This window comes from Salmo trutta, chromosome 16 (genome assembly GCF_901001165.1).
Source record: "Salmo trutta chromosome 16, fSalTru1.1, whole genome shotgun sequence".
Classification (NCBI taxonomy): domain Eukaryota; kingdom Metazoa; phylum Chordata; class Actinopteri; order Salmoniformes; family Salmonidae; genus Salmo; species Salmo trutta.
In genome coordinates, this window is record NC_042972.1 from 47123918 (window position 1) to 47150918 (window position 27001).

Consider the following 27001-nt stretch of genomic DNA (forward strand, 5'->3'; position numbering starts at 1 on the left):
TAAGAGAACAGAGTTGAGCGTTCCTCAGCTAACAAACTGCCAGTCACACCACAGTAGACGTACAGTACAAAGAGGAACTAAGGCCTGTGCTTTACCATACAGACTACTTAAAGAGCTGACATCCCAATGTTGTTGTTCCTGTCTTTCTTCTAACACGCTTATTTTGCGCATTTCGTTTAGCCTCAGGTCTAATCCTTTGATGATAATCAGGAGGTCCCTGGGACCCATCTAAAGAAACAGAGAGGAAGTGCGAGGCTCAAACAGCCATGTGACATGTTCTAATGACATGCCACGCTGATGGGAATCTGCTGTTCCCTCCCACATCTCCTCCCACTTGTCTTAATCTCCCCGCTCCCCCCCCCACCATCCCCCCGTCTAAACCTCTTCCCCCTCTCCTCCTCTCTGGTGCTGCTGGTGTGTGTTGGCTGAGATCCTCTCTCGGCATGCCATGCAGATGTAATCTACACCTCTTAGTGCTGAGAGCAGCGATTGAATCACAGAGGGCGCCGCCTCGGTGAAGGGCTGACAGGTTTGGCGTAGCGACATGTAAGGGGATCTGCTTTCATACATGTCGTCCCAAGGGGCCGGAGCGAGAGCGACCTTTGTGATGCATACAGGGGTGAAACTGAGAGGCGGCGGAACACTGGAGGCGTGTGACAGCCAGGCTCAGGGCAGAGACAGAGAAAGGGAGTGAGAGACAGAGGGAAACATTCAGAAAAGGAGTGAGAGAGGCCTGGTGAGACAAGGACTGAGAGACTGCGAGAGACAGAGTGAGAGACATTGAGAAAATTAGAACTTGAGAGACTGAGATTAAGGGAGCCCTTTGAAGAGAGAAAGACTGATTGACAAAGATACTGATAAAGGGAGAGGGACTGGGAGAGAGAAACCCCCTAAGCTTAGAAAGTGAGGTACTAGAGACAGCACTCAGTGCCCCTGTCACATACTCCAGTATCCATGCACATTGTACATTTGGTACTGGCTCTGACCGTGTACATAGCTTCCTATTTCATGTATTATTTCTCATGTTTTTATTTGTATTATTTTGTTTATTAGTTATACTATTTTGAAGACTGCACTGTTGGGTAGGGCTTGCAAGTTAAGAGTTTCACTGTACTGGTGCATGTGACAAATAAAACTTGAGCATCGAGGGTGGATTATTATTGCAGTGGAAAGCCCATGCAGTTGTTTGCTCAGAGCTAATGACAGGAGCAGGAGCCCTTTAGACTGTAGAGCCGATTTACAGGGGGTGTATGTGTGTAGAATCCTCTCAGAAGCCTGTGTTTAGAGTGTCAAGGGAGAGCCTTGGTTCCAGGCCTGTTAGCTACATGCTAACGTCCGTGAGGCATCATTAGAGTGCAGACTGGTCTGTGCCCAGCGCAGAACGAAAAGGGGAGAACAGACACAGGCACTTCAGAGAGAGTCCAGAGGTCAGTGTCCCCTGGACACACCAACCACAGAACAAAACACAGCCCCTGCTATGCTGACTGCCTCTAAGGCTGATATGTGAGCCTCCCGCTTTGCTCAGTGCTACAGTGCAGCGACTCTTTTGCTTTGAAGAAGAAATATGTGTTGAAACGTGTAAGCACCTTTATGATGATTGTAAATCCGGCGCTCGGCTTAAAATGAAGTGATCCATCAAGAGCTCATTGACGTTATGAGACCTGTCCCTGGTTTACTTTTTCTTCTTCATCCGGCACTAGTTCATTTCAGGACTCATAAAATAAGCACTTTGAAGCACGATGAAAAAACAGAGGAGAGGATAGGAGAAGACAGAGGGAGGAAGCGAGAGTGAACATCGGAGCAGCTTTGGCTTGTTGTTTAAATACTCCCACAGCACTTACTGGCTCCCTCCAGCAGTATCTCATGCTAAAATATTAATCATGTTTGACAGCTGTTTAAACTATAAAAACAAATAAAAGAATGTGGCTGGGAAAGCAAAAAAATCCCAGATGAGGACTGGAAATAGCTAAAAAGTCAGAGACAAGAGGTTTTATTATATTCCGTGCGGCATCATTCAAAACATTCCAGGTAGAATGTTAATATGACCCTATGACCTGTCCTGGTGTAAAAGAACCCTGCTGGTATCTCCATCTCATGACTCTTTCTCTGGAACTGCCGGGAAAAGCAGTGTCAATGGAGACGGACAGTGTTTAATGAGATAAATGGGGTATAATCACGAGAGAGGTGTGCGATGATGTGCTAGTGCACACATGCTGACACATACATGCGGACAAACACACAGCCCGAGCAAGGCAGAAGTAATTTGCTGCATTTAGCAGCCTGATAGCACACGTCCACTGAGAATGGGGAGTGATTTAACAGACATTGTTCATACCAATTAGGGTGAATCAGTGAGCCAGCGCTGCGGCAGACAAGTGGATACAGGCCCCGTCAACACACAAACACAATGCATGGAGGTATCCTGTTCCGCCTGAAACAGCCTCCAACATTCCATAGTGCAATAAACATTACTCATAGAAGGCCAACAGTTCAGTGCTATAACATAGCCTACAGTGCCTTGCGAAAGTATTCACCCCACTTGGCATTTTTCCTATTTTGTTGCATTACAACCTGTAATTTAAATTGATTTTTATTTGGATTTCATTGAATGGACGTACACAAAATAGTCCAAATTGGTGAAGTGAAAAAAATTACTTGTTTAAAAAATAATAATAATAATTAAAACGGAAAAGAGGTGCGTGCATATATATTCACCCCCTTTGCTATGAAGCCCCTAAATAAGATCTGGTGCGACCAATTACCTTCAGAAGTCACCTAATTAGCTAAATAAAGTTTACCTGTGTTCAATCTAAGTGTCACATGATCTGTCACGATCTCAGTATATATATATATATATATATATATATATATATATATATATACACATACACACACACACCTGTTCTGAAAGGCCCCAGAGCCTGCAACACCACTAAGCAAGGGGAACCACCAAGCAAGCGGCACTATGAAGACCAAGGAGCTCTCCAAACAGATCAGGGTTGGGTTATAAAAAAATATCCGAAACTTTGAACATCCCACGGAGCACCATTAAATCCATTATTAAAAAATGGAAAGAATATGGCACCACAACAAACCTGCCAAGAGAGAGCCGCCCACCAAAACTCACAGACCGGGCATGGAGGGCATTAATCAGAGGCAACAAAGAGACCAAAGATAACCCTGATGGAGCTGCAAAGCTCCACAGCGGAGATTAGAATATCTGTCCATAGGACCACTTTAAGCCATACACTCCACAGAGCTGGGCTTTACGGAAGAGTGGCCAGAAAAAAGCCATTGCTTAAAGAAAAAAATAAGCAAACACGTTTAGTGTTCACCAAAAGGCATGTGGGAGACTCCCCAAATATATGGAAGAAGTTACTCTGGTCAGATGAGACCAAAATTTTGCTTTTGGCCATCAAGGATAACGCTATATCTGGCGCAAACCCAACACCTCTCATCGCCCTGAGAACACCATCCCCACAGAGAAGCATGGTGGTGGCAGCATCTTGCTGTGGGGACGTTTTTCATCGGTAGGGATTGGGAAACTGGTCAGAATTGAAGGAATGATGGATGGCGCAATATACAGGGAAATTCTTGAGGGATACCTGTTTCAGTCTTCCAGAGATTTGAGAGTGGGACAGAGGTTCACCTTCCAGCAGGACAATGACCCTAAGCATACTGCTAAAGCAACACTCAAGTGGTTTAAGGGGAAACATTAAAATGTATTGGAATGGCCTAGTCAAAGCCCATACCTCAATCCAATTGAGAATCTGTGGTATGACTTAAAGATTGCTGTACACCAGCGGAACTCATCCAACTTGAAGGAGCTGGAGCAGTTTTACCTTGAAGAATGGGCAAAACTCCCAGTGGCTAGATGTGCCAAGCTTATAAAGACATACCCCAAAAGACTTGCAGCTGTAATTGCTGCAAAAGGTGGCTCTACAAAGTATTGACTTTGGGGGGGTGAATAGTTATGCACGCTCAAATTTTCAGTTTGTCATATTTCTTGTTTGTTTCACAAGAAAAAATATTTTGCCGCTTCAAAGTGGTAGGCATGTTGTGTAAATCAAATGATACAAACCCCCCAAAAATCCAATTTAATTCTAGGTTGTAAGGCAACAAAATAGGAAAAATGCCAAGGGGAGTGAATACTTTCGCAAGCCACTGTATATATCAACCATGTGAAGATGCTACAGAATGGCTGAGAGAGACAGACAGTCCCAAGTACACCAACACACCACTTCTCCTGGTTCCCTTCCTGTCCTCTGAAGCTGGAGCTGGAGCTGCTCTTGGTTTCAGCGCCATGCAGCCTAGGGAAAGATGATACTGTAGACCAGGGCCACAAAGGGAGAACGGAGCCCGCCTGCCTGCCTGCGCCACATAGCAGCATGTTAGAAAGAGGGAGCACAAAATAAATTATATTTACACACCTATTGGAGGAGTCAAGCCCTGGAGACCACCTGATACATTTCTTCTTGAGGGCTATTCATATTTTCAAGCACAAGAATCACTATGCCTCTCAGGAAGGGGAGATGAGATTGAGTTTTCTATTAGTATGAACCAAAGCCGCTGCTCTGTATGTGTGAGAGGACTGCGACTACGCTGTCCTTGCCCCCCACCCTCCCATTGAAAACAGGAGAGGAAATGTGTTTTCCCGTCTGGAATAATGCAGTAAAGGTACATTTTTATGTAGGATTTCCCACCTTTACAGTGTGTTTAGTACTGAGGAGCAACAAGGTCTCAGCAAATACAGTAAGCATTAGCAGTGACAGTAAACAACTTCCTCTGTAAGAATCCACTATTGGTCCTCCTCTGCAGAACATGTGTCTTCAGAGACATTTGACCCAAGACATTCTTTGTACTGTTGGTCTTCCATCGGTTCAAACCCAATTGATGATCTACTCACACAAAGCAGATGTCACCACCAGTCCCAACTACACTCTGGTCTGACCCTCTCTTCTTATCTTCAGCAGTGATGGATAGATCGTCCTTTGTAGCTGCCTGCCACCAATCTCTCACATTAGTCCAGACCAAAGAGTAATTACTGCGGTGTGTTGACCTCTGGGGTCAAAGGGCAAGCACACTGCCAAAAAAGGTGGGCCTATTTATCAAATCTCAGTCAAAACACAGCATACGCATTCCATTAATTAATGTCTTGTATAATTTATAAGGCACATTACTTAAACTGTAGTCCATTGAAAAATGTTCCTTGGTGACCAGTATTAATTGCAGAAGCACAAACTGAAATGCAGAGCTTGGCTGTGGTCCTCTTGTCGAGCTCTGAGAAGGCTGCGGTAATGGGAGATACCGAGGCCACTTTAAGATGAAAAACGGCTACGGAACCTAGTGTCACTTAATCAATGTGAAACCCCAGTAGGGAGAGGTAGCCACGTCCCGCAGGGCCACACAGTCCCCAGAATGGAGGAGGTTTTAAAATGGGCCACAGTCTCATACTGCACCTCATCCCAGTCACACTGATTATTAGGCACCTAGGGGCTGGTAGGGAGGTTACCTGTTCTTGGGACTCACTTAACGACACCATCCATCTCCCTAACCCAATACTACAGAGACCACCTACCTAAGAAACCATCATGACCACTGACTCCTGAGCCTTACTTCTGCAATATCCTTCAGGAAATATTCTGGTCTGCCAACCATGTGCTACAATGATGCACGATCACTCCCTCGCTCACCCACTAATCACTTGAGTTATACTGTAGACCACAGGAGGTTGGTGGCACCTTAATTGGGGAGGACGGACTGATAGTCACGACTGGAATGGAATAGATGGAATGGTAATCTAACTCAAACACATGGTTTCCATGCGTTTGATACCATTCCATTCCAGCCGTCCTCGTCTCAGCAGCCTCCTGTGTTGTTGGCATCATAAACCCTGGTAAGTTCTCCCATCAAAGCAGTGGTGGCCAACACTCTTCTTGGAGAGCTATACTTCTGATTGACGCTGATTTGAGCATGTCCTAGTGCTAGTACAGTATGTGGTAGATCACTGCAGAACTCGTACGCATGTATCGTATGTGTATCGGTATGTATGGAGTGTGGCGGTTTGTCTCTGCCTGCTCTCTGGCCACCTATCTATGCGCTGCTTGAGGCGCTATTATCGCCCAAACAAACAGCTCCTGTTCTCAGCTCCACACAGAGCCCTCATCTATCTGCCTGACGTGACATGTGCTTCCTTGTTTGTTTTCCATCCTCACCCATGAGATGCAAGCAGTTGATGATATTGAGCTGTGTCGACGGCACTCCTCCACTCATGCCAGATAAATCAATCACCCCTCCTGCACGCTGCTGTGTCCCCGTTTAGACACCAATCTCATCTACTCCGCTCCGATCAATCTGGAGCTTCTGTAGGGGCTTACTGTACTGCTGCCTCTCAGAGCGAAAATAGCAAATCGCTTCCCGGCAAGGCACCCCAGCAGCTGACTGATAGAACAGAGGGGTCTTCAACCTTTTGTTCCCAAGGGACGCCCTCCGAGGCAAACCGGCCACTCAGGGACCCCCATCAAACGTTAGCAAAAATGTTGTCTATCATCAGGCCAATGATCATTTCAAGGAGAAGTAATTTACATTTCAAAATTAATAGATTTGGTAGATAAGAGTTCAGGTGAGCCTTAGTGCTTCAGCAAACAAAGGAAAGCTCTACACTGCAGCTGAATCTGGTAATGAATGGTATGGCTTTTGAACAAGTGGAGGAAACTAAATGACTTGGTGTTACCTTAGACTGTAAACTGTCATGGTCAAAACATATAGATTACATTTTGTAAAGATAGGGAGATGTGTCCATAAAAGAGATGCTGTGCTTTTTTTGACACCACACTCCAAAAATCAAGTCGTGCAGGCTCTAGTTTTGTCTTATCTTGATTATTGTCCAGTCATGAGGTGAAGTGCTGCAAAGAAAGACCTAGTTAAGCTGCAGCTGGCCCAGAACAGTGCGGCACATCTTGCTCTTCATTGCAATCAGAGGGCTGATATAAATACTATGCATGCCAGTCTCTCTTGGTTAAAGTTAAGGAAAGACTGAGGCTGAGTATAGCCCACGAAGCTCTCCTCCACCACAAGAGTCAGAGGAGGTGCAAAAACAGACAGGAAATATCATGTCGGTGACTCAACCCACTCAAGTAGAGTATAAGGAAAAAAAGCCTGGCACGACATGATGCACCCTTCCTAGGGACGGCATGGAAGAGCACTAGGAAGCCATTGACAACCCCCGTAATAGGCAGAGAATCCCAGTAGAGAAGGGAGCCGGCCAGGCAGAGACAGTAAGGGCGGTTCGTCACTCCAGTGCCTTGCCATTTACCTTCGCACCCCTGGGCCGACCACACTCAATCAAATCAAATTGTATTGCTCACATACACATATTTAGCAGATGTTTGTGTTCCTAGCTCCAACAGCTCAGTAGTATCTAAAGATTCACAACAATACACAGAAATCTAAAAGTGAAAGAATGGAATTAAGTAATATATAAATATTAGGATGAGCAATGTCTGAGCGGCATTGACTAAAATACAGTAGAGTACAGTATATACATATGAAATGAGTAAAACAGAATGTAAATATTATTAAAGTGACCAGTGACTCCATGTCTATGTACATTTATTATTTTATTTTACCTTTATTTAACTAGGCAAGTCAGTTAAGAAGAAATTCTTATTTTCAATGAAGGCCTAGGAACAGTGGATTTACTGCCTTGTTCAGGGGCAGAACGACAGATTTTTACCTTGTCGGCTCGGGGATTTGACCTTGCAACCTTTCGGTTACAAGTCCAACACTCGCCCCATAGGGCAGTAGCCTCTAAGGAACAGGGTTGAGTAACCGGGCGGAAGCCAGCTAGTGATGGCTATTTAACAGTCTAATGGCCTTGAGACTGAAAAACAGCTGCTGTCTCTCGGTCACAGCTTTGATGCACCTGTACTGACCTCGCAGTGATGCATTGGGCAGAGTAGCACCACCCTCTGGAGAGCCCTGCGGTTGTGGCCTGTGCAGCTGCCGTACCAGGTGGTGATACAGCCCGACAGGATGCTCTCAATTGTACATCTGTAAAAGTTTGTGAGGCTCTTAGGGGCCAAGCCAAATGTCATCAGCCTCTTGAGGTTGAAGAGGCGCTGTTGCACCTTCTTCACCATATTGTCTGTGTGGGTGGACCATTTCAGATTGTCAGTGAGGTGTACGCTGGGGAACTTGAAGCTTTTCACCTTCTCCACTGCGGTCCCGTCGATGTGAATAGGGGTGTGCTCTTCCTGTTTTCTCCTGAAGTCCACGATCAGCTCCTTCGTTTTGTTGATGTTGAGGTTATTTTCCTGGCACCACTCTGCCAGGGCCCTCACCTCCTCCCTGTAAGCGGTCTCGTCATTTGTTGGTAATCAGGCCTACTACTGTTGTCTGCAAACTTGATGATTGAGTTGGATGCGTGCTTGGCCCCTAAGACCCTCATGGGTGAACAGGGGGCACAGGAAGGGGCTGAGCACGCACCCTTGTGGCGTCCTTGTGTTGAGGATCAGTTGATTGAAGGTGTTGTTTCCTACCTTCACCACCTGGGGGCGGCCCGTCAGGAAGTCCAGGACCCAGTTGCACAGGGCGGGTTTCACACCCAAGTTTAATGATGAGCTTGGAGGGTACTACGGTGTTGAAGGCTGAGCTATAGTCAACGAACAGCATTCTTACATTGGTATTCCTCTTGTCCAGATGGGATAGGGCAGTGTGCAGTGCAATGGCGATTGCATCATCTGTGGATCTATTGGGGCGTTACTGAAATTGAAGTGGGTCTAGGGTGTCAGGTAATGTGGAGGTGATATGATCCTTAACTAGCCTCTCTAAGCACTTCATGATGACAGAAGTGAGTGCTACAGGGCAATAGTCATTTAGTTCAGTTACCTTTGTTTTCTTGGGTACAGGAACAATGGTGGACTTCTTGAAGCAAGTGGGGACAGCAGACTGGGATAGGGAATATGTCCGTAAACACTCCAGCCAGCTGGTCTGCGCATGCTCTGAGAATGCGGCTAGGGATACCGTCAGAACTGGCAGCCTTGCAAAGGTTAACACGCTTAAAATGTCTTACTCACATCGGTCACGGAGAATGAGAGCCCATAGTCCTTGGGAGCAGACCGTGCTGATGGCACTGTGTTATCCTCAAAGCGGGCGAAGAAGGTGTTTAGCTTGTCAGGGAGCAAGACGTCGGTGTCCGCGACGTGGCTGGTTTTCCCTTTGTAATCCGTGAATGTCTGTAGACCTTACCACATACGTCTCGTGTCTGAGCCGTTGAATTCCGACTCCACGTTGTCTGTACTGACATTTTCCCCTTTTGATTGCCTTACGGAGGAAATAATTACACTCTTTGTATTCAACCATATTCCCAGTCACCTTGCCGTGGTTAAATGCTGTGGTTTGCGCTTTCAGTTTTGCGCGAATGCTGCCATCTATCCAGTTTTTGGTTTGGGTAGGTTTTAATAGTCACAGCGGGAACAACATCCCCTATATGTCAATGTTATTCTCAGAGGCAACCCGGAACATATCCCAGTCCGCGTGATCAAAACAATCTTGAAGCATAGATTCTGATTGGTCAGACCAGCGTTGAATAGACCTTAGCACGGGTACTTCCTGTTTGAGTTTCTGCCTATAGGAAGGGAGGAGCAAAATGGTGTCGTGATCTGATTTGCCGAAGGGAAGGCAGGGAAGGTTCTTGTAGCCATCCCGGAAGGGAGAGTAACAATGGTTGAGATTTTTTGTAGCGCGAGTACTACAGGCAATGTGTTGATAGAACTTCGGTGTAGTTCCTTGAGGGCCGTCGAGGTATCAGCTTGAGGGGGAATATACACGGCTGTGACTATAACCGAAGACAATACTCTTGGGAGGTAATACGGCCGAGTGAACAAAAGGACTTGAGTTACTGTACGTTATCACAATCACACCATGAGTAGTTAATCGTGAAACATACACCACCGCCTTTCTTCATCACGGAGAGTTCTTTATTCCTGTCTGCATGATGTACTGAGAACCCAGCTGGCTGTATGGACGGGGACAGTATATCCGGAGAGAGCCATGATTCCTTGAAACAGAGTATGTTACAGTCCCTGATGTCTCTCTGGAAGGAGATCCTCGGCCTGAGCTCATCTACTTTATTGTCCAAGGACTAAACATTAGCGAGTAAAATACTCAGAAGCGGTGGATGGTGTGCACGCCTCCTGAGTCGGACTAGAAGTCCACTCCAAATACCTCTTCTCTGCCGGCGGCATCTTGGAGCAGCCTCTGGGTTAAGTTAAATTGCCCTGGGGGGTATGAACATAGGTTCCAATTTGGAAAAGTCCGATTTCTGGTCGTAATGCTGGTGAGTTTTTTTGCTATTGTTTTTACCCCCCTTTCTCCCCAATTTCGTTATATCCAAATTGGTAGTTACAGTCTTGTCCCATCGCTGCAACTCCCGCACGGACTCCGGGAGAGGCGAAGGTTGAGAGCCATACGTCCTCCGAAACACGACCCTGCCAAACCACACTACTTCTTTACACACTGCAAGCTTAACCCTTAAGCCAGCCTCACCAATGTGTCAGAGGAAACACCGTACAACTGGAGACCGTGTCAGCGTGCATGCGTCTGGCCCCCCACAGGAGTCGCTAGAGCGCGATGGGACAAGGACATCCCAGCCAGCCAAACCCTCCCCTAACCCTGACGACGCTGGGCCAATTGTGCGCCGCCTCACGAGTTTCCTGGTCGCGGCTGGCTGCGACACAGCCCGGGATCGAACCTGGATCTGTACTGATGCCTCTAGCACTGTGATGCAGTGCCTTAGACCGCTGTGCCAATTGGGAGGCATAACGCTGGTGAGTTACAGCCACTCTGATATCCAAAAGTAACTTCCGTCTGTATGTAATAACATAAAACGTTCTGGGCTAATAATGTAAGAAATAACACACCAAAAAAATGAAATACTGCAAAGTTGCTTAGGAGCTAGAAGCAGAGCTTCCATGTCTGTCGGCACCATCTTGCAGTATAATAGGACCTACTGAAGAGATTAGTCTTCAGCAAAGACTTAAAGGCTGAGATCGAGTCTGCGTCTCTCACATGGATAGGCAGACCATTCCATAGAAATGGAGCTCTATAGGAGAAAGCTCTGCCGCCAGCTGTTTGTTTAGAAATTCTAGGGACAATAAGGAGGCCTGCGTATTGTGACTGTAGCATACGTGTAGTTATGTATGGCAGGACCAAATCGGAGAGATAGGTAGGAGCAAGTCCATGTAATGCTTTGTAGGTTAGCAGTAAAACCTTGAAATCACCCCTAGCCTTAACAGGAAGCCAGTGTAGAAGCGCTAGCACTGGAGTAATATGATACAAGTTTGGGGTTCTAGTCAAGAATCTAGCAGCTGTATTTAGCACTAACTGAAGTTTATTTTGTGCTTTATCTGGGTAGCCAGAGAGTAGAGCGTTGCAGTAGTCTAATCTAGAAGTGACAAAAGCATGGATGAGTTTTTCTGCATAATTTTTGGACAAAAGCAGTGAAATATGCATTTGTTGCTGGCATATCATGCCTAAATTTGACAAGATAAGCAATGAAAGTCATTAAAGTAGTTGGCAATATTAGTGGGTTTTGTGATGAATCTGATTCAATGAATGATGGAGCCGAGTTTACCCTTTTCCCCAAAATTTCATTTAAGGTGCTCCAAAGCTTTTTACTATCATTCTTTAAATAATTTATTTTACCAATAGTTCAAATATTTCCAGGTCAAGGTTTAACTTTTTCAGGAGAGGCTTTATTACTGCAACTTTTAGTGAGTTTGGTACACATCCGGAGAACAGGGAGCCATTTATTGTGTTCAACATAGGAGGGCCAAGAACAGGAAGTAGAGCTTTCAGTAGTTTAGTTGGAATAGGGTCCAGTAGGCAGCTGGAAGGTTTAGAGGCCATTACTATTTTCGTAAATGTGTCGAGAAATACAGAATGAAAAACTTGAGTCTCCATTGATCCTAGGTCCTGGCAGTTCTGTGTAGAGGTTTGGAGAAATATGCAGATTCAAAGAGGAGTCCATAATTTGCTTTCTAATGACTATGATCTTTTCGTCAAAGAAGTTCATGAATTCATCACTGCTGAAGTGAAGGCCATCCTCACTTAAGGAAAGCTGCTTTTTAGTTAGCTTTGCGACAGTAACAAATAATACATTTAGGATTGTTTTTATTCTCAATGATGTAGGAAAAGTAGGCTGATCGAGCAGCAGTGAGGGCTCTTTGAAATTGCACGGTACTGTCTTTCCAAGCTAGTCGGAAGAATTCCAGTTTGGTGGAGCACCATTTCCGCTCCAATTTTCTGGAAGCTTGCTTCAGGACTTCGACGTCCTTGGGTAGGTGGAGGGAGTCTGGAAGGGCATCTAGGAATACATGGGTTGTCAGAATTTATTGCACTGCTTTTGATAATCCTTGGTTCGGATTTGAGCAGATTATTTGTTGCGACTGCAAACATAAAATGGTGGTCCGATAGTCCAGGATTATGAGGAAAACCATTTAGATACACAATATTTATTCCACGAGACAAAACTAGATCAGGGCATGACTGTGGCAATGTGTAGGTCCGGAGACATGTTGGACAAAATCCACTGAATTGATTATGGCTCCGAAAGCCTTTTGGAGTGGGTATTTGGCCTTTTCCATGTGAATATTGAAGTCACCAAAAATGAGAAGATTATCTGCCATGGCTACAAGGTCAGAAAGCAATTCAGGAAAGTCAGTGAGGAACGCTGTATACGGCCCAGGAGGCCTGTAAACAGTAGCTATAAAAAAAGCGATTGAGTAGGCTGGATAGATTTCATGACTAGAAGCTCAAGACAGAAACGCAGTAATTATTGTTTCCGTAATTTGGAAAAAGGTGGCAGGTTTCGGCGGCTCAGACCCAGTAACGAGCGGAGCAGAGACCCGAGAATGCTCGGGCTCTGACTCCGAATCATTGCTTAGTGGGGAAAACTGGTTTAATGCTTCTATCTATGAATGAGCAACAACAATTGAGCATGCTGAAAGCATTTCTTTCCAGAAGCTATGAGAAAATTGTCCGGCTGAGGGGACTGTGCAGGGTGTTTAACACTACTACCTGTATTTACTGGTGGCACAGACGCTGTACCATCAAATCCTACACTTAAATTTGCCCTTGCCTAACGGCTGCATCTGAAGCCAAGCTTGCAAAGCGGCTATCCTCACCATAAGGGCGGTAGTTGTGTACAGCGACTGCAATGAGAATTATATATCTATATTTTTTTACCTTTATTTAACTAGGCAAGTCAGTTAAGAACAAATTCTTATTTTCAATGACGCCTAGGAACAGTGGGTTCAGTCTATTAATGTTATGTATTGTGTCATATTTCATGTGGACCCCAGGAAGAGTAGCTGCTGCTTTCACAACAGCTAATGGGAATCCTAATAAAATACCAAATATCAAGGAGCTCAACAACAATGACAAAAATCATGAAACGGGCTTACCATGAAAAATTTCCAAAAAGACTAATTCGAGGGAGAAGAGTTGGAGCACTCAACTAAAAATGACAGATAATATATTTTAGCTCACTTTAAACCATTGTTCAGGATCAGTACAGGTGACTAACGTTTCTTCACTGAATAAAATGTCAGCTTGATGTCAAAACGTCAGTTTCTTCATTATTTTCACCTCCCAATAATTAAAAGAGGAAGTGTAAACTCTAACATAACCTATTAGCTGGAAAGGTAGCGTCAAACATATTTTCGCTAAGAGCAGCTGTTGAGCTGGTTGAACAATGGTTAGCCATGTGTTGGCAAAAATCTCCAAGTCAAGAAAGCTTACTAGCCGCCACTGGTAGCCTATTCGCGGGTGCTCAAAGCCTATGTCAGATACTCCAGACATATATTTTCCTCTTTTCTACTGTAGGTAGGTCATTCAAAATGGTTTATTCTGTTGTTTCTAGCGATATTCATTAAAACAAAATATATAGATTTTCCATATACACATATATAGACACACAAAAGTATGTGGATATCCTCTGACATGAGTGAATTCAGCTATTTCAGCCACACCAGTTGCGTACAGGTGTATAAAATCGAGCACACTGCCATGCAATCTCCAAAGACAAACATTGGCAGTAGAATGGCCTTACTGAAGAGCTCAGCGACTTTCAACGTGGCACAGTCATAGGATGCCACCTTTCCAACAAGTTGGTTAGTCAAATTTCTGCCCTGCTCGAGCTGCCCCGGTCAACTGTAAGTGCTGTTATTGTGAAGTGGAAACGTATAGGAGCAACAACGGCTTAGCTGCAAAGTAGTAGGCCACACAAGCTCACAGAACGGGATAGCTGAACGCTGAAGCGCATAAAAATAGTCTGTCCTCGGTTGCAACACTCACGACCGAGTTCCAAACTGCTTCTGGAAGCAACGTCAGCACAATAACTGTTTGTCAGGAGCTTCATGGCAGTGTAGCCACACACAACCCTAAGATCATCATGCACATGGCCAAGCGTCAGCTGGAGTGGTGTAAAGCTCGCTACCATCAGACTCTGGAGCAGTGGAAGCGCATTCTCTGGAGGGATAATCACGTTTCACCATCTGGCAGTCCGACGGACAAATCTGGGTTTGGAGGATGCCAGGAGAATGCGATGTACCCCAATGCATAGTGCCAACAATTTTGTAATTAAAGTTCAGACAGTAACAATGTGTGAACACGAGTTTAAACTAACGTTTTTAGTGTTGGCAGGGTACAATGAATTGTACCAGTGTTGGCGGTAAAGTCACTGCATTCTACATGAGAACTCAATGTCTCAAGTAGAGGTCGACCGATTATGATTTTTCAATGTCGATACCGATTATTGGAGGACCAAAAAAAGCCGGTACCGATTAAATCAGCCAATTTTTTAAATGTATTTGTAATAATGACAATTACAGCAATACTGAATGAACACTTAATAACTTAATATAATACATTAATAAAATCAATTTAGCCTCAAATAAATAATGAAACATGTTATATTTGGTTAAATTAATGCAAAAACAAAGTGTTGGAGAAGAAAGTAAAAGTGCAATATGTGCCATGTAAAAAAGCTAACCTTTAAGTGCCTTGCTCAGAACATGAGAACATATGAAAGCTGGTGGTTCCTTTTAACATGAGTCTTCAATATTCCCAGGTAAGAAGTTTTAGGTTGTAGTTATTATAGGAATTATAGGACTATTTCTCTCTATACGATTTGTATTTCATATACCTTTGACTATTGGATGTTCTTATAGGCACTTTAGTATTGCCAGTGTAACAGTATAGCTTCCGTCCCTCACCTCGCACCTACCTGGGCTCGAACCAGGAACGCATCGACAACAGCCACCATTGAAGCAGCGTTACCCATGCAGAGCAAGGGAAACAACTACTCCAAGTCTCAGAGCGAGTGACGTTTGAAACGCTATTAGCGCGCACCCCGCTAACTAGCTAGCCATTTCACATCAGTTACACCAGCCTAATCTCGGGAGTTGATAAACAGCGCAATGCTTGAAGCACAGCGAAGAGCTGCTGGCAAAACGGACGAAAGTGCTGTTTGAATGAATGCTTACGAGCCTGCTGCTGCCTACCACCGCTCAGTCAGACTGCTTTATCAAATCATAGACTTAATTCTAACATAATAACGCACAGAAATACGAGCCTTTGGTCATTAATATGGTCGAATCTGGAAACTATCATCTCGAAAACGAAACGTTTTTCCTGACAGTGAAATACGGAACCGTTCCCTATTTTATCTAACGGGTGGCATCCCTAAGTCTAAATATTCCTGTTACATTGCACAACCTTCAATGTTATATCATAATTACGTAAAATTCTGGCAAATTACTTCGCAACGAACCAGGCGGCCCAAACTGTTGCATATACCTTGACTCTGCGTGAAATGAACGCAAAATGACAATTTCACCTGGTTAATATTGCCTGCTAACCTGGATTTCTTTTAGCTAAATATGCAGGTTTAAAAATATATACTTCTGTGTATTGATTTTAAGAAAGGCATTGATGTTTATGGTTAGGTACAGTCGTGCAACGATTGTGCTTTTTTCGCAAATGCGCTTTGTTAAATCATCCCCCGTTTGGCGAAGTTGGCTGTCTTTGTTAGGAAGAAATAGTCTTCACAGTTCGCAACGAGCCATGCGGCCCAAACTGCTGCATATACCATGACTCTGTTGCAAGAGAAGTGACACATTTTCCCTAGTTAAAAGAAATTCATGTTAGCAGGCAATATTAACTAAATATGCAGGTTTAAAAATATATACTTGTGTATTGATTTTAAGAAAGGCATTGATGTTTATGGTTGGAGCAACGTGTACCTAAGCAATTATATGCAACGCAGGACAGGCTAGATAAACTAGTAATATCATCAACCATGTGTAGTTAAGTAGTGATAATGATTGATTGATTGTTTTTTATGAGATAAGTTTAATGCTAGCTAGCAACTTACCTTGGCTTCTTACTGCATTTGCGTAACAGGCAGGCTCCTCGTGGAGTGCAATGTAAAGCAGGTGGTTAGAGTGTTGGACTAGTTAACCGTAAGATTGCAAGATTGAATCCCCGAGCTGACAAGGTAAAAATCTGTCGTTCTGCCCCTGAACAAGGCAGTTAACCCACCGTTCCTAGGCCGTCATTGAAAATAAGAATGTGTTCTTAACTGACTTGCCTAGTTAAATAAAGGTGTAAAAAAAAATGAAAGAAAATCGGACAAATTGGCGTCCCAAAATACCGATTTCTGATTGTTATGAAAACTTGGAAATCGGCCCTGATTAATCGTCCATTCCGATTAATCGTCCATTCCGATTAATCGGTCGACCTCTAGTCTCAAGAGAAATTCTGAAGCAGCAGCTGACATTTCCTGTTGGGGTCTGTCCCATTTCTTATCTCCCAACAACCACCTCTTCTCCTTTCTTGGGAGGAAATGGCTGTGCATGAAATGCATATGCTAATCTAAGAGCCTACAAACAAAGTGCAACGCAATGGCTGCATCCCCTTGAATAGATTTGAGTAATCTGCATAATTCATATAATCAGTTTTATTATCAAAATGCTTAGCTTGGTATGAAAAGCTTTGCACATAGACACAAAGTATGGAAGCTTTTGAAACTCCTCAAGTTAGCTATAACACTAAACTGAGCCATGCTATATATCTATAAATTAATCAACATTTCCATGTTAGAAGTTAGAAAATACAAAAATAATACAGAAGTCATTATTGATTGTGGGCAAATAAGCATCCGCGACATCAGCTGTCATGCATGCATGTAAAAGTTCCTTAACGACATGTTCTGTGACATCTGCTAATAGTCCTCCTCATCGATATCATCCTCATCAAGATCATCACCAGTATCTGTTTTGACAATCAGAAGAGGGTTTCTGCGAGGACTCAGCTCTAGGAAAGTCCTTGTACGGGCAGTATCTGTGGCAGTGGCTGTGGCAGTCGCAGACTGTGAACAGTCTCTCTCTGCCTCTCCCTGTGCACTGCTCCTGGAAAGCCTGCTGCCCTGAGGCTGTACTGAAATCCACAGCCCCTCCTCCACCCTCTCTCCCAGCTCCTGGATCAGCTGGCTGGGGCAGGCCACAGCAGATGGGAGGGTGCTGGGCTTCCTCTCGGCTGATGTCAGAACAGCACAGGACTCCTGGTGGATGGGAGGGGCAGCAGGCTGGGGATGTATGGGGATGACCTCGGCTCTCTCTCCTCCTCCCTCTGTTCTGTCAGCACAGTCCTTCCCTTCAGCCTCCTCACTCTCCTCAGATGAGTCGCTGCTACTGTCGTCGCTGTCGGACTCCTCTCCGCTGTGTGACAAAGGAGTTCTACTGGGGCTTTTCCCCCCGTCCTCCACCTTCTCTTCTTCCTCTACCAGCGTTGCCGCCGTCTCCAGCACCTCCAACTCCAGCTCCAGGTCTCCTTTCCGTAGGGACACTTTCCGTAAGGGATCGGCCAGAGCTGTCACCTTCCTGGACCTGACAAAGAGAGAGAAAGAACGTGATGAGACAGTAAGGAAAGTACAGCAAAGGTGGATCAGTTTCTCGTTTTCAACTTGTGGAAGTAAATATTTACAAATCCCCCCCAAAAAACTACAGAATCTATTTCAAGAGCTACTTGTCCAACACTGATGAGTAGTAGGTATTACGACTATGCTATATGTATGACTGCACTTCCTACAAAAAAAATATAGCAACGAGATCTCAATCTACAAATCTAATATCCATTACCCAAATCCCAGCCTCATCTGAATGCTAAGTAGACAGCGATTCACAGAGGCATGAGCTCAATGAAATATGGAAATCATGTTTAATAATGTAGGAAGATGAGCGTGTCTGATATGCAGGTTCTGCCCCTAAAGTCTCCCACTGAAGCTCTCCCTGCAGGAGATAAGAGCGAGGCGGATGACAGAGTGATACACGCCTTATAGATTATTCATGAAGCTAAACCAGCGCAGGATGTTGCCAAAACTCAAGTGGCTGCTATTCTTCCACGGTGCAGCCGATCGGCCTTCATTGCCATGATGATTACCAGCTGACCTCTGCGCGGCTCAGGACGGGTCCATTCAGGGAGGGATAAAGCACATGAGCCTGCGGTCGTCCACAGCCATTCAGCTCCTCACACACAGCCACACTGTGACCCCTGCTGCCCTCCCTGGCCCAATTAACCGACCGCTGAGAGCCAAGATGGCTCCTTATTACCGCAAAGCCTTAATTTACTCCCACCGTGGGGAGGAAACCGTTTACACAGCCAACAGAGGGATGTACTCATTTAGGACCTCGGGAGACTGTGTAAACAGACCATATAGCTAGTCGCCGTACTCTATCAAAGACATCTCTCCTAGGCCTACATGAATATCAAATGTCCATTCAGGAAATAAAAGGGGAGTAATAGTATTTGGAAAGAGAGGAGGAAAAACAAAAACATGACTGACTCATGGCCCAAGCCCTATAATATTATTTTTTTTAATTAAAGGAGAACAATTACTGACAATGAGTAAGGGATGGCTAGGCATAAATACAACCCACAACACCCCCACCACCGCGTGTGCAGAGAGGAAACCGTAGAAAATCTGAACTCATCAAGAGTGGCCACAGTGGCTCACGGGTCTGCGTACCCATATCTACACATGCAGTTACTTTTGGGGCCCATTTTTCCCCCCTTCCACACCTTGCGACCAAAACATTTTAGCAGCCCCCCTCCTGACGGCGAGCAGACATACTTCTTTTGTTTAGGATTTAATTTCCTGCAATTGTCCACATTTTGCCGTGGGACGTGAAGAAATGATTGCCAGTTTAAAGCAAGTTCACTGCAATTCCCCACACGTTGCCATTGTATGGCAAGAAATGTTTGCCATTTTTAGTATGATATCTGAGTGAGTGTGGCTACAAAATCAAAATCGGGGTCCCCCGGTCGGTAATTCGACCACGATTACTACAAGACTAGATAGCTGGCTAGACTAACTTACCAATCTAAAACATTTTAGCTGACATGGGCTAATTGAGTGATTTTCAGAGACTGACAAGAGAAAAACTGCTGATGCGCAACCAAATTTCTGTGTTCTAAATTGCAACAGCAAATGGAGAGTTTGTTTGTATATACACAGTAGCAGTCAAAGGTTCAGACACCTACTCATTCAAGGGTTTTTTATTTATTTTTACTATTTTCTACATTGTAGAATAATAGTGAAGACTATTAAATAACACATATGGAATCATGTAGAAAACCAAAAAATAAAAAAGTCTACTCTTCACCTTGATGACAGTTTTGCACTCTGGGCATTCTCTCAGCCAGCTTCATGAGAAATGCTTTTCCAACAGTCTTGGAGTTCCCACAAACATTGAGCACTTGTTGGCTGCTTTTCCTTCACTCCGCAGGCCAACTCATCCAACTATCTCAATTGGGTTGAGATCGGGTGATTGTGGAGGCCAGGTCATCTGATGCAACACTCTCACTCTCCTTCTTGGTCAAATAGCCCTTACACAGCCTGGAGGTGTGTTTTGGGTCATTGTCCTGTTGAGAAAAGAAAAAAAAAAAGTGTCCCACTAAGCACAAACCAGATGGGATGGCGTATCGCTGCAGAATGCTGTGGTAGCCATGCTGGTTAAGTGTGCCTTGAATTCTAAATAAAATCACTGACAGTGTCACCAGAAAAGCACCCCCACCACATCACACCTCCTCCTCCATGCTTCACGGTGGGAACCACACAAGCCGGAGATCCGTTCACCTTCTCTGCATCTCACAGACATGACAGTTGGAACCAAAAATCTCAAATTTGGACTCATCAGACCAAAGGACAGATATCCACCAGTCTGTCAATTGCTCGTGTTTCTTGGCCGAAGCAAGTCTCTTATTATTGGTGTCCTTTAGTAGTGGTTTCTTTGCAGCAATTCAACGATGCAGGCCTGATTCACACAGTCTACTCTGAACAGTTGATGTTGAGATGTGTCTAACTTGAACTCTGTGAAGCATTTATTTGGGCTGCAATCTGAGGTGCAGTTAATTGGTGGTGTGCTGCAGAGATGGTTGTCCTGGAAGGTTCTCTCATCTCCACAGAGGAACTCCGGAGCTCTGTCAGAGTGACCATCTGGTTACAAGGCCCTTCTCCCCTGATTGCTCAGTTTGGCTGGGCGGCCAGCTCTAGGAAGAGTCTTGGTGGTTACAAACATCTTTCACTTAAGAATGATGAAGGCCACTGTGTTCTTGGGGACCTTCAATGCTGCAGACATTTTCTTGGTATCCTTCCCCAGATCTGTGCCTTGACACAATCCTGTCTCGGAACTCGCCAGAGAATTCCTTCAACCTCATGGCTTGGTTTTTGCTCGGACATGCACTGTCAACAGTGGGAGCAATGCGACCACTAAGACCTGATTCACGCAGTCTCCTCTGAACAGCAGATGTTGAGATGCCCCTGTTATTTGAACTCATGAAGCATTTATTTGGGCTGCAATTTCTGAGGCTGGTAACTCTAATGAACTTATCCTCTGCAGCAGAGGTAACTCTGGATCTTCCTTTCCTGTGGCGGTCCTGATGAGACAGTTTCATTATAGCGCTTGATGGTTTGTGACGGCACTTGAAGAAACGTTCAAAGTGCTTGGAATTTTCTACACTGACTGATTATGTCTTAAAAGTAATGGGACTGTTATTTCTCTTTGCTTATTTGAGCTATTCTTGCCATAATATGGACTTGGTCTTTTACCAAATAGAGCCATCTTCTGTAAACCACCCCTACCTTGTCACAACACAACCGATAGGCTCAAACGCATTAAGGAGGAAAGAAATTCCACAAATCCACTTTTAACAAGGCACAACTGTTAATTGAAATGCATTCCAGGTGACTACCTCATGAAGCTGGTTGAGAGAATGTCAAGTGTGCAAAGCTGTCATCAAGGCTAAGGGTGGCTACTTTGAAGAATCTCAAATATAAAATATAGTTTGATTTGTTTAACATGTGTTACTCCATAGTTCTGATGTCTTCACTATTATTCTACAATGTAGAAAATAGTAAAAAAAAAAGAAAACTCATGAATGAGTAGGTGTGTCCAAACTTGACTGGAACAGCGGTTGTATAAATAAATAAATACATCAATAAATAAAACACTTCCGTTCAAAAGTTTGGGGTCACTTAGAAATGTCCTTGTTTTTGAAAGAAAAACACGTTTTTTTTGTCCATTAAAATAACATCAAATTGATCAGAAATACAGTGTATACATTGTTAATGTTGTAAATGACTATTGTAGCTGGAAACAGCAGATTTCTTAAACTGTTGTTCTGATTAAAGAAGCAATAAAACTGGCCTTCTTTAGACTAGCTGAGTATCTGGAGCATCAGCATTTGTGGGTTCGATTACAGGCTCAAAATGGCCAGAAACAAAGACATTTCTTCTGAAACTCATCAGTCTATTCTTGTTCTGAGAAATGAAGGCTATTCCATGTGAGAAATTGCCAAGAAACTGAAGATCTCGTACAACGCTGTGTAGTACTCCCTTCACAGAACAGCGCAAACTGTCTCTAACCAGAATAGAAAGAGTGGGAGGCCCTGGTGCACAACTGAGCAAGAGGACAAGTACATTAGTGTGTCTAGTTTGAGAAACAGACGCCTCACAAGTCCTCAACTGGCAGCTTCATTAAACAGTACCCGCAAAACACCAGTCTCAACGTCAACAGTGAAGAGATGACTCCAGGATGCTGGCCTTCTAGGCAGAGTTGCAAATAAAAAGCCATATCTCAGACTGGCCAATAAAAAGAAAAGATTAAGATGGGCAAAAGAACACAGACATGGACAGAGGAACTCTGCCTAGAAGGCCAGCATCCCGGAGTCACCGCTTCACTGTTGACTTTGAGAGTGGTGTCTGTGGGTACTATTTAATGAAGCTGCCAGTTGAGGACTTGTGAAGCGTCTGTTGACTCATTAGTCCAGAGCACCTGCTGACATTTTTCTGCACCCCAGTTCCTGTGTTTTCGTGCATAGTTGAGTCACTTGGCCTTGTTTCCACGTCGGAGGTATGGCTTTTTGTTCGCAAGTCTTCCACGAAGGCCACTTCTGACCAGACTTCTCAGGACAGTAGATGGGTGTACCAGGGCCCCACTGTTTTCTGCCAATTCTGAGCTGATAGCACTGCTGGACATCTCCGATTGCGAAGGGAAGGAAGCATGATGTGTCTTATCTGCTGCAGTAAGTTTCCTTGGCCGACTACTGCGTCTACGGTCCTCAACGTTGCCCGTTTCTTTGTGCTTCTTCAAGAGCTTGGACAGCACATCTGGAAACCCCTGTCTGCCTTGACATTTCTGCCTGGGAGAGACCTTGCTGCTGATGCAGTATAACTACCCTGTGTCTTGTTGCTGTGCTCAGTCTTGCCATGGTGTATGACTTTTGACAGTAAACTGTCTTCAGCAACCTCACCTTGTTAGCTGATTTTGGCTGTTCCTCACCCAGTTTATTCCTCCTACACAGCTGTTTCTGTTTCAGTTAATGATTGTGTTTCAACCTACATATTGAATTGATGATCATTAGCACGTGTACTAATATAAAAATACAGAGAAAGAGAGAATAATGGTCTGTTTTTCATGGTTTGGGCCCCTTAGTTCGATGGTGTTATTGGGACTCAGCAGAGTGGCCGTACCGACTTCAAGACAACTTCTGTCTCTGGTGTACGAACAGTTTGGGCTACACACTAATATGACCCCTCTGTGTAAAGGTGCGACTCTCACGAACATGTTGGTCACAAGAATTACCCCACAGTACCAGTTGAAAATATGAACGGAAGTATATATATATTGAGACTGTTTAGTGCCTGATCTTTCTTTTATCTCTCAGATATAGGACAGACACTTCAGAACAAACTTCCTATTGATATTTTTTGGGGGCGACTATCTGTTGTTCCATGTAGAAAATCCGTTACACAATGCATTTGTAAGGGCTAATAGCAGTAACGGCAAAAAAAAATATTAAAAAATCAAATAATTGTTTTATATATTTTTTTTATACTTCAGGGGGTCTTAAAATTCAAAATCAAATAGATAAATTATCCTTGGTAGGACCTTCTTAAAACAATTCCTTATAGCTTAGTAGAACCCTCCCCCTGCTTAGACAGGGCTTAAGCCCTTGCTGGAGTTGAGCAGGCTGGCTGACTGGCTCTGGCTGGAGAGCCTCCTGTAGCACTGCAACTTCAAAGCAGAAACCCTCCTCCATCCCCCACCTCCCGCATTCGCTTTCCCCCGTGGGAAGTCATTATTGAGTTAGCATTGGAGAGGCTACGTGCTTGTTCTCTCCCCTCGCTCCCCCTCTCCCTGCGCTACAGTGCGAGAAGCCCGGCTTGCGGTGAGCACAAAGGCTGCTTTTGGAGGGAATAAATAACGTTGTACACAGTTCAGTCATTACTAATGTCGTGGGCTCCCTTCATTAACTGAGGAGGGGTGGCTTTTCAAGGTTGGAACACTTCTGTCACCACAAAGACGCTTCCATCTGTCAGACAACAAACAAGTCCTTGGATGAGGACAGGGAGCAGGGGGGTGGGTGGGGGAGAAGGACAACTAGACTTAGTCAATTACAGACTTTCATTTCTATCAGCAGCCTCATGGTCAATGATCCCAGAAGACATTCAACACATGTTCCTACTCATACTTCCTAGTTAATCTTAAATGTACAAATTCATTTCACAAGATTTGTCAAGGGAGTGCATGTACATTATCCAATGGATATAGTAGCTGGACAGTCAGACACTGTTTGCTAACTGTATTCCATTTGAATTGTCCAACATCTCATTCAGGGAACAATACGTAGACGGTAGTTGTTTGTGACAAAGTTGGCTTGTTTTATAAGACTGAAAGACTTATAAATGGATGCTTGGATTTCCTGACTTCCTGAGTATGATGGTTTGAGGGAGTGTGTGAGGACATGTGTGATGACGGCGTGTGCGAGTAACATTGAAGACCTGTGTCAGAGGCATTAGGCCAGGGGTGTTTCATTCGGTCTTCAACGAGGTTCTGGAAAAGATTAGTCCTCTATCCATCGTTTTGGGATTTTTCCAATGCTCCCCGACTGTCTAGTCAATTTTTGGTTTTAGTTATTTTAAAATATATTGATTGATTCCCCCTCCCCCAAAACAATATTTCAACCCACCCGCCCGTATGTATGTTTGACACCCCTGCATTAGGCTATATAACACAGTAGGGATTACAATCTAAGGAAGTGCTTTCTTACTGTATAAAGAGACCATTAGTTAATGTGCAACATGAAGAGAGCTGGTAAAACTGCCTGCAGAGCTTGTTGTTTACCTACACTCCTAATCAAAACAAGGACACCAGGAGAGGAAGTTACCTCGTACAAAGGAAGGCTGCATCATTCATTATTAGTGTAGCACGGATGCAACAACACTGTCAGTATTTCTCTCTCTCTGCGCGTGTGGTGGGCTGCCTGTGTAAGTACACAAAATCTGGACGTCACGCAGAGAGGAAATCTGTAGTACTTCTCCCCATTAGCTGTGAGACCGTCTTGGCTTTGTCGAGCCCAGCGGGACACAGAGACTATCTACCGTCTCTGTGGTGGGGAGGGCTCTAAACACACAGACCATATACACGGAGTACACAAAACATTCACTTTGTGAGAGACTGACCAGGTGAAAACTATGATCCCTAATTGAGGTCACTTGTTAAATCCACTTCAAAATCAGTGTAGATGAAGGGGAGGAGACAGGTTAAAGAATGATTTTTAAACCTTGAGACAATTAAGACATGGATTGTGTATGTGTGCCATTCAGAGGGTGAATGGGCAAGAGAAAAGATTTAAAGTGCCTTTGAGTGGGGTTCGGTAGTGTGTGCCAGGCGCACCAGTTTGTGTCAAGAACTGCAACGCTGCTGGGTTTGTCAAGCTCAACAGTTTCCTGTGTGTATGAAGAATGGTCTACCACCCAAAGGACAATCAGCCAACGTGACACAACTGTGGAAAGCGTTAGAGTCAACATGGGCCAGCATCAATGTGGAATGCTGTTGACATCTTGAAGAGTCCATTCCCCAATGAGTTGAGGCTGCTGGAAGGGCAAAAAAAATGCAATATTAGGAAGGTGTTCCTAATGTTTAGCATACACCATCTACTACATCACAGGATGAGTGTGGGTAGAATACACTAGCAGGTGCATGAAAAGGATTAAAACCAGAGAAAATGTATCCGAAGCTTTTTCACCTGCATTCCGCCTTTTCTAAGAATATATATTTTTTAAATTACAAAAACTACAACGATCAACTTGCCATTCCTGCACACGCACTGGACGCCGAGTTGGCAGTCCCTGGAGCATTAAAACCACCAGCAAGCCCCCACGAGGCTTAACCGGCGCACTTAACTGACCTTGCCGGGGGGGGGGGGTGGTCAGCCTGGTTACAGCAGCAGTAGGTTGTCCCCCGTGTCCCCTGGGACTGTGGAGAAGAGAGCTCTCCTCTGGGCATTGTCACGCACACAATGTGTGTAGAGGCTGAATGGATGGGTGTGAGCGAGAGAGAAAAAGATCCTTGTTTCCTCCTCCAAGACTAGCAAACCCTTGAGCTCGACACTCACAGGTTGCCATGGTTTTTTGCTCTGGAATTTAATCGACCCAATTAATTGATTGTGCGGCAGACAACGGGTAAAGGGGGAGGAATGTGTGAGCGCTGAAAGAGGAAGGGGAGTTAGAGGCCTGCTGATTTCACTGAGATACAGTAACACAGATCTGATGAGATTTGTTGGACTGGTCACAGTCAATCTACATTGGACTCCTTCCAAGCCTTTTGATGAGAAAAGAGGAAAGACTGAGAATGAAAACGAGGACTGGGTTTTCATTTCAGTCTAGCAACACTGCAGGGGTTCGGCATCGGAGGATCATCAAAAGCACCCATTGAAACGAATGGTAGAGAGGTTCTCTTTATTTGATAGTGGCAATGCATCTGATACAAAGATATCTGCAAATTACACAAATTCCCTGGGTAATGTGGAAACGGCTGTAAGCGCGTTAATAATCCTCTTTGGTCAACACCTTTTATCAGGACAAATACAAAATGGTGTCAGAAGGATTTTCTCCACCCTCATACTCCTCCTGTTGACCGGAGAGTGGACTGTCCACTTGTTTGTCTGTGTGCGGGAGTCTGTGGAGGGAGAGGGGTTCGCTGGAGTCTCAGTCACTGTGAAGTCTTTATGATGCTGTAAATTTGAGTATGGTCTCAGCAGTCAGAGGGACTTTAAGAGCATGAACACATGTGGGACAGCCCAGGGAGAGCCAGACAGTATAAATCAACCCACCGAGCAACGCATTCATTCAATCGCCGTGTCCATCATGAGCAGCTGATCGTGTCTGGGAGTCGACTGTGGGGAGGACTGACAAGATACAGGATATAGATTACATCTTATCTTACCACAGGACTCACAGGGAGAGACGGCACAGTCACTTAGCAGGAATGACAAATGGGGGATATCTAGCAGGGAGGAGAGCAATGCTTATACAATCTGTCATCAAACCGGTCACATGCACAAACGTCTGCCACAACAAACCACAAGTGATAAG

The 27001-nt window shown here is 44.6% G+C and overlaps 1 protein-coding gene across 1 annotated transcript in view; it reads right to left on the reverse strand.

Moving 5' to 3' along the window:
- Positions 1–17008: 17008 nt before the first annotated feature.
- Positions 17009–27001, reverse strand: part of LOC115150876 (protein SHQ1 homolog) — a 38656-nt gene continuing 28663 nt past the window's right edge. Inside the window, exon 12 of the mRNA XM_029694650.1 lies at positions 17009–17951. Within this exon, the coding sequence (XP_029550510.1) occupies positions 17288–17951 (664 nt within the window). The 3' untranslated portion in view covers positions 17009–17287. The remainder of the gene's footprint in view (positions 17952–27001) is intronic.